The 8,386-nt window shown below is 40.8% G+C and overlaps 1 protein-coding gene across 2 annotated transcripts; it reads left to right on the forward strand.

Annotated features, from left to right (window-relative positions):
• The first annotated feature begins 481 nt into the window (after positions 1–481).
• LOC147424344 (uncharacterized) lies at positions 482–8,159 on the forward strand. 2 transcript variants are annotated; one of them, XM_086500435.1, is made up of 16 exons: positions 482–639; positions 904–995; positions 1,095–1,200; positions 1,530–1,658; positions 1,745–1,836; positions 1,948–2,001; positions 2,092–2,160; positions 2,401–2,475; positions 2,551–2,643; positions 3,353–3,502; positions 4,709–4,807; positions 6,153–6,257; positions 6,446–6,541; positions 6,756–6,835; positions 7,509–7,604; positions 7,695–8,159. In XM_086500435.1, exons 1-16 carry the CDS (start codon positions 540–542, stop codon positions 7,705–7,707), a joined length of 1,449 nt encoding a protein of 482 aa, XP_086356561.1. In that variant the 5' UTR covers positions 482–539; the 3' UTR covers positions 7,708–8,159. The 2 variants fall into 2 exon arrangements, with proteins under 2 accessions (XP_086356561.1, XP_086356560.1); XM_086500434.1 differs by having other exon boundaries at positions 7,509–7,596; positions 7,695–8,157.
• Positions 8,160–8,386: the final 227 nt, after the last annotated feature.

Here is an 8,386-nt window from a genome sequence, read left to right on the forward strand (position 1 = left end):
TTAGGGGGGAGCGCAGGCGAGGACGAGACCAGGCTTGAAGCAGGTGTTGAGGGCGCAGTCTTGTGCACGCTGAGAGAGATACGAGGAGGGAGTTGCTCCATGAGCAACAGGGACATCATCTCTCTCTCTCTCTCTCTCTCTCTCTCTCTCTCTTCAGCGCTGTCCGCGTTTGCTTCAGGTGCAGATTTGATGTGTCTCGAGGTAGGTGAGAGGGGATGGAACGCAAAGGACAGACTTTGCTTTCCGGGGGGTGGAAAACCGAATCTTTCAAGCTAATTAATTAATGAAATATGAAGTAGACCCAATATGCAAAAGTAAACAGTCGAGAAACTTTCAAACTATCAATCAAATGCAAAAGTAAAAGGTAAAGAGAATAGGAAATGAAAAGCCTCATGGCAATGGAAAGTGAAAACCTTTATTTTATATATATATATATATGCCCAGCACCTTAGAGTTTCCACTATGTATTGTCTAAACGCACCGCCAATTTAGCATTACTAATTTAAAAACCAACCTGCATATTGAAGCAGAAGTTGAGAATGTGGCGAGCATCCTCTATAACAGGAAGGCGACGGTCTGCTTCATGGTGCGGTGTCATCTCTCATGCTCGCTTCAATTCATCCTTCTCCCTGGCTGCCGGTGAAACCTCTCTCTCTCTCTCTCTCTCTCTCTCTCTCTCTCTCTCAGTGGCTTGTACACGCAGAAAGAAACCCATTTCCTGCTATTTCTGGATGTCAGTTTTTACACTTGCATGTGTGCATTGCTCCTAACTTGGTCCAAATCTGGAACAACGTGCAAGCCAAAGTTTGTTCTTGAGTAAATGCTGAAGGACCATCACCAACAGTTGCTCCCTTAAATCATAAGTTCCTTGTGAGTGAGGTTTTCCTTATTTGTTGATTCCAGGAGAAGCTTCTTTTCTCGAAGCTGTAGACATTTACTTTGACAAAGCAGCCAAGCTCGCAGCTTCTACTCCAGATATCCTCAATCAGATCAAGGTAGCCAGCAAACAGCTTTAGCTTTGCAGATGCAGGTTTCTGTACTCTCACTTACATATTTTCTTATTTTCTGAAATGTGGTGTTTTGCAAACCAACAGGCATGCAACAATCTGTTAAAACTTCAGTTTCCTCTCAAGCGTTTGGATGGAACTGTTCAACTCATTGAAGCCTACAGAGCCCAACATTCACATCATCGACTTCCCGGTGAGTATTCTTATAGCATAATCCCAGAAAAGCCTATATGGCACGAATTACGATTTGGGTCACAGGGATGTGTGCACTATAAATGCACCTGCATGTTTTGCATTTTAATGGTCCTATATTCATCAATTTTTGATTTCATTCGCTTGTTATGACCGATTCTTTGTTATGGTCAAAGCGACGATAAGCGAAGTAATACCTTGGTTTAATCTAGTATCCCTCTTCAACTTGCAAAGAATGATCACTTCTTCAAATTTTTACCCCATATGCGTACCTGGACCTCTTGATGCTCCCATGCTGTTTGTCATACTTTGGACCCTTTCCTTTTCTAGTAAAAGGCGGTATTCGTATGGCTCCGAATGTGGAAGCAAATGAGACAATGGCTCTTGCTGCATTGATGACATTCAAGTGTGCCGTGGTTGACATACCATTTGGTGGAGCCAAGGGAGGCATCAAAGTAGGTACGCAGATTAGTACATTACTAATTTAATCCACGGATTCCAAGTGGTGCACCCATGTATTTATAAACTCAGCTACGATTCTCTAGATCCCACAAAGTACTCGCCAATTGAGAAAGAGGCCATCATCAGGCGATATACAAGTGAACTAGTCAAGAAGAGCTTTATCGGCCCTGCTCTTGTGGGTACTCTTTCAGGCCTCTTTGCAACATGATGTGAGAGGTAGACCTATGGCAGACCTCTCTCTTTCAATTTCCAATAATTTTATTGACTGTTGCATTGTGCTTTTCAGGATGTGCCAGCTCCTGACTACGGAACGGGGCCTCAAGAAATGGCATGGATCAAAGTGAGGCTTGCTGACTGCCGCTGTAGTTAAGATGATTTCAAAAGTTAGTATATCATGTGGAAAAATTTCTCATCATTCCTACATTGGCAGGATACTTATGAGCAGTTACGAAGTGACATCAATGGTTCAGCATGTGTAACCGGAAAACCATTAGAAGAGGTATGCCATAAAACATGCAAATGGCAGTGCATGATTGGGCAACTTAGTTATTAACAGATCTCTTTTTCCTGTAAAATTGAAACCTCAACTCCTTGTGAAGCAAATAACTTCAATAATGGACAGTGTTGGTTTCTAAAAATGCAGTTCTTGGTAAAATCTGAGTGACCATGCATTCAGGCTATGAATCATGTAGTATATAATCAAGAAGAACGTTTTAATACCTTTTGGCTTAATTTTCAGGGTGGAATCCATGGAAGACAAGAATCTACAGGTCTTGGAGTATTTTTCTGCTTGAGAGAGTTTTTCACTAACCAGGTTTGTGGAAGCAAGTTATTATTTTCATATCCAAATTTGCTACCAGGAAGTGAATTCATTGTGTGCATCAAACAGGAATATATGAAAAGTCTAGGCTTGGACTTGGGCATCAAGGGAAAGTCTTTTATCGTGCAAGGTTTCGGAAATGTTGGTCGGCACACAAGTACTGTGAGTTGATGTTGAGGTGGTTTTTATTTCTGATGAATGCTCCTTACTTTTGATTGAATATCCAGTTCGAGCACTTTTTTGTCACATATTATTGTTCTACATTCATGGTCTTGTTTGCCATGCAAAGATCTTTCCCTTAGGTTTTGGAGAGGTGATTGTTTACTTTTAAAAAATTGTTTTTGTCTCTGTTTGCTGTTGCCATGTGCTGATGGAAAGCAGTGCCATTTAGCTGTTGTTCTGGGATTTCCTTTTAGTCTCTCTCTCTCTCTCTCTCTCTCTCTCTCTCTCTCTCTCTCTCTCTCTCTCTCTGTGTGTTTTGAGTATTAGGTCTTGAGTTCAAGTCTCGTCAGATAGATCTTTGAGGTCTCTTGGGATTGTTCCTACGACGTTACACATTCTTTCTTCTCATGGGTGTGTGTGTGGAACTGGAATAATCTTTCTATCGCCCAGGTGTTGTTCATCGGTTATTCCAGTTCCCTTCGGAGTATCAGGTTTGAGTTCAAGATTCCTCAAAATAGATCTTCAAGGTTCCTTGGGATTGTTCCTACGATGTTAAAATCTCTCTCTCTCTCTCTCTCTCTCTCTCTCTCTCTCTCTCTGTCTCTCGTCTAATCAGTTTCCCTCTTTCCATTCACTAAACAAGTTCAAAAACTACACATCTTTGAGGTTTAAATCTCATCATGGGTATGAATGTGGATCGGTTTTTCAGTTTGTGCAGGCAGCAGGTGGGCGTGTTATTGCCATAGCGGAACTCGATGGAGGTTTGGTCGATGAAACAGGAATTGGATTGGACATTGCCCAAATTCAAAGATACCAAGCTCAAAATGGAACAATTTCTGGGTTTCCTAAAGCTAAAACGGTATTTTTAATTCTTGAATAACTTGTCAGCTAATGAGGATTGAGCATTAAGAGCTGTATAGTTTCCAAACCTAGGCTTAAGCTGCTTAGGGACCACAAGACACTTATCAAGAAAATTACAATAGTAATCATAGCTAGCCCCTTAACGATTAGCAAGGCAGCACAAAGCATTAATATGACACTTGCACGATTTTTTAAAGCTGTTCGGGCTTGAGTCGGACTTACAATGGAAATCTCGTGTGGTTTGATAACCCTTGACACTTGGTCCAGGGTTCAGGGTCTAGGTTCACGAATGGCTTCACTCAGTCAGAGTTACTTTGATTTGCTACGGGTTTTGTCAGCTCTTAATATTGCCAATGTTTATTTGCATTACTTCCTCACCTCTGCATGGTGAAAATCATAAAATAGGTTTGATTTTGGACCTTAAGAACAGTTCCTATTACTTCCATTGAAGACAGCAAGAGCGTCTGCCAATGATAGTCCTTTAGGGTCTCCACCATTGATCATCAATAGATGTGAAACGAAGGTCAAGACTCTTAGTGCAGTGACCTATGGAGGGTGCACTAGGGTAGCATTCATAATGTGTGTATACAGGAGAAGAGAGAGAGAGAGAGTGTGGGGGAGGCAATGTAGACTTAAAAACTATGCTCCTATCAGGGAATAGATCTTTATTTACAAATTACTTGGTGCTTGCCACATGGCTGCTTACACAAGCACTCCCTGACATCATTGCTAAGGTCACTTGACCTTATCTCAACACTAGCACAAGTTCCCATGCTCTTAACTCATCCAACCCTAGCTCTTCTCTAGGTCTCTTTCCCTTACACTCTACGGCACTCCAATCTTTCACAAAGACATAGGGGACATGCAACTGTGACAGCATCATTAATCCTGATAAGTGGGCCCCATCCTCAACATCAAGCCTATGTTTCATTATATTACTACATCCTCTCCCATGTGGCGACATTGCCTAATTCAAATGTTACTTTTTTTGTTTCCTACATGACTGGGTTGGAGTCTGTGTTTGAAATATTGCAACATGCATGTGTTTCATTTTTCATAGAGGTAAAAGCTAGGTGTTCAAGGTGCAGATTTCATGTAAATGCAACCCTAGGGAACATAGCTCTGCCAGTAGACAGCTTAAATCTGAAGTCAATGTTCAAATCTCTCCAAAAGTGAAGTAATTGACTTGTTCTTGAGCTTTCAGGTGCTTGAAACTTCACATCTTCTAGAGCTTCCTTGTGATGTGTTGATTCCAGCAGCTTTGGAGTCTCAAATACATGCTGGAAATGCCACCCGTATTCAGGTACAACATTGCAGTTCACTTATTACAGTAATCATATTGGCATGATTTTATTAGGCTTGTTGTTTGTATTGGTCGGTGACTTAGGCTACGTGTATAATTTCTTTATGGTAGACGTAGTACCTGGCAATTTTTCTAGTCTTCATGGTTAGGAGGCACTTAGTTATTGGATTATGGGAATGCTACATTTCGAAAGGGTGTAACCATTTGGTGTAGTATGTGTAGAGTTTAGGACCTGCTCATAGATGGAAGCCTCTGTGCATTTCAGTCAGCTATGTATGGTCAACAGCCATGAAGGCTGTTAAAGAATGGATCAAGCTCTCACGAAGTGGAGGATGTGCTATGGTGGGAGATACCTAAGCCTGCAGATGACGCCTGTGTGTGTACGTGTGAGAGTGAGATTTAGCTTAGGTTCCAAGATGGGAAGTTGGACTCATAAGGCGAATTTTGAGACCAGAGCAAATGATCACAAGTTCAATGAGTGCTGCATTCAATGAGAGATAGAATGGAGCAAGCTCTCACGAAGTGGAGGATGTGCTATGGTGGAGGATACCTAAGCCTGCACATGACGCCTGTGTGTGTATGTGTGAGAGTGAGATTTAGCTTAGGTTCCAAGATGGGAAGTTGGACACATAAGGAGAATTTTGAGACTAGAGCAAATGATCACAAATTCAATGAGTGCTGCATTCAATGAGAGATCTTGGATGATTTTGCATTGAAAATGAGGCCTCTTTATATAGGCCATTGGATTCAATACATTGCATGCGGGATTGTGTCCTTTTTTGGGGCTTGCCCTTTACACGCCACCTTTGCTTCAACAAAGGCATGAGTAGTTTGATTGTGTCATTTGGATCATGAAGTGGCAAGGCTTGCTGTGACAGTTACAAACTTGAAATGTGAATACAGGCAATTTTGTACCTCTTCTAGTCTGCTATGAACGTGGGGATTGCTGAGATCTGACCTTTCCTTCATACCACTGACCATTGGTCAAATGTTTCTTTTGTGTTATGTCTCATGTCTTTCATAAGTGGGTTACAACTTTGAGACTGAAGATTCTTATGTTGACGAGCTTGGCCCCTCAAAGGATGTAACAGCTTTTGCGAGTTGTTGATTTAATGGAACAAAATCCAAGCAAAGAAAATACTCTTTATTCGGAGACCATCAATGGTGCCACTAACACAATTTGGCACAAGATGCAATATAGTCTCTGCAGCTGTGACATTGTGTCTTTTGATTATGGGTAATGTTGATTTAGTGAGTGGAAGTTCAAGAAAATATGTTTGTGATCATCATTGCGTTGTTTTTTGTGGAGGAGTATCACTCATTTCAATCGATAAGGCTTTTGCAGGCGAGGATTATAGCGGAGGCCGCAAATGGGCCAGTCACTCCTGCTGCCGAAAAGATTTTAGAGGAGAGAGGGGTTGTCATTTTGCCGGATCTATTGCTCAATGCAGTGAGTTCCACATAATCTGTTTGACAAAACTAACTAAAACTAGTTTCATGCTGTGTCATGCTATGCTCCATCCTAACTAGAATGAACGACCCACATGCAGTTTTCTTTCTCGCGGTAATCATTAGGCAAAATTATTCTAGGTTTTTATTTTTCTGTTAAGGTTACGCAAGGGTAATGGTCTGTTTCAGGGTGGCGTGACCGTATCCTACTTTGAATGGCTCAAAAACCTTAATCACATTCATTTTGGTAGGATGAGCCGCAGAATGGAAGAGCATGGGAAACAAGTAAGATGGCAATTTTGAACGTTTTTGAAAGTGTTCTGATGTTAGAAGCGGCAAATGACAAGAGTTGCAAATTTTAGCATAAATTAATTTTTTTTTATTACAACTCAGTCCCTTAATGTTATAATGAAGTAACAATATTTTTCACTTTGCTACAAGCCTTACGATATGTAGTCAAGCTAAAGGCTTCTGAGTTTTTTATTTCTGGAAATGTAAGGAATTTCTCAATGCAATTGAGCATCAATTTGGAAATGGACACAAGCTTTCTGAAGATGTCCGCAGGCTGCTTGTGAAAGGGTAAGCTTTGTCACACTTGAAAGAAAGAAACAAAGAAAGTGATCACAGCCAGTCTCATACACGGCCCACATTATGTGCAAACATTCCACTCTGGAGTATCAGGTCTCTTGGGATTGTTCCCTATCTCTCTTCTTATGTGTGTGTGTGTGCGCGTGAATAAAAAGAGGAAACTAGAATAACCTTTCTATTACTTAAATGTGGCTCATTGATTATCCCAGTTCCCTCTGGAGTATCAGGTCTTGAGTTCAAGACTCGTTGGAATGACATTAACATGTCTCTTCTCTTCTCTTTGATGCATGTTTTGACTCATTGGAAGGATATGATACAGCAAATGTTAATTCATTGAGAAAATTACTTGCAAGATTGTATAGCACAATGTCCCTTCTCTTAAGATGGAGGTACTTGGGTATGTATTGTGTGTGTGAAGTGCATCCTACGGATCAAAGGCAAATGACCAATTATGAATCAACGGTTCCTCTCGTACTAAGTTGAATTACTATTGCGTACTAAGTTGAATTACTATATGTTTTAATGTAAGGAGAGATGGTTATGAAGAGGCAAGCTTTTTGTTTGTCTTGTTGTCTTCTAAATTTGTGTTGCTCATAGCAAAGTACGCTTTGTTGCTTATAATGAGGTTTATGTCTAGCTTGACTGAGTTTTTTGAGCATGGCAGTAACACAGAAGCAGATTTTGTGTCATCTGGATTGGAGGAGACCATGCTTGTAAGTTGGGAGAAAGTGCGAAATACGGCTAAGCAAAGAGTAAGAATGTACGAATTTTTTTGTGCAAAAGGACACCTTGTCTATGTGCATTCTGCATACAAAATCTAATTCAATTATCATTGTGGAGATGTTTGTAGGGCTGCAACTTAAGGACTGCGGCGTATCTCATTGCGATTGAGAGAATAGCAACGTGTTATAGGCTAAGTGGGATTTTTCCATGAAAAGGTGACAATCAAGCAGCTAAAAGCAATGCCTGATATTAATAAGCCTTTTGAGGTCCATCGCGATGCATCTGGGTTAAGAACCATGAGAAGCTTGTGAAGGCGCGTCGATTATTTCATCCAGTCCAGCTCAACCATTTCACGAAGTTTAGGAACAGTGCTGTTGTGATACTTGGGCAATCCTAATCCCTTGCTTTTCAAAGCATACAATAACCAAATTGCCACTATCAACCAGTTAAAAGATCATTCCAAGGGCACTCTCTCAGCAATCATGTGACATTGTGAAACATATTAAGCTAAATGTGATGTGAAAATTAACAATTTAAGGTATAAATCTAAAACAAAAATGAATACCACAAATTCTACAACCATCATCGAAGGAAATCCACAAAACTAATCTTCATTACATCATGAATATCTAGTCAGGAACTTTATAAACCAAGCTACCATGTTTGGTTGGGATTGGGTGAGGCACAATGCTCAAGGATGCAAGGTAGGGATAGTTGAAACTGCTTGTGTGTGTGTGTGTGTGTGTGTGTGTGTGTGAGAGAGAGAGAGAGAGAGAGAGAGAGAGAGAGAGAGAGAGAGAGAGAGAGAGCGAGCTAGCT

This window comes from Adiantum capillus-veneris, chromosome 25 (genome assembly GCF_014529385.1).
Source record: "Adiantum capillus-veneris isolate H3 chromosome 25, ASM1452938v2, whole genome shotgun sequence".
Taxonomy (NCBI): Eukaryota; Viridiplantae; Streptophyta; class Polypodiopsida; order Polypodiales; family Pteridaceae; genus Adiantum; species Adiantum capillus-veneris.

Bases quoted from the DNA above. Each gene is read 5' to 3' on its own strand.
- LOC147424344 (XM_086500434.1), top strand. From the start codon at position 540: ATGTGGCGAGCATCCTCTATAACAGGAAGGCGACGGTCTGCTTCATGG. The intron at 2,002-2,091 runs GTGAGGCTTGCT...CTACATTGGCAG, and splicing joins AAGAAATGGCATGGATCAAA to GATACTTATGAGCAGTTACG. The intron at 6,258-6,445 runs GTGAGTTCCACA...GGTCTGTTTCAG, and splicing joins CGGATCTATTGCTCAATGCA to GGTGGCGTGACCGTATCCTA.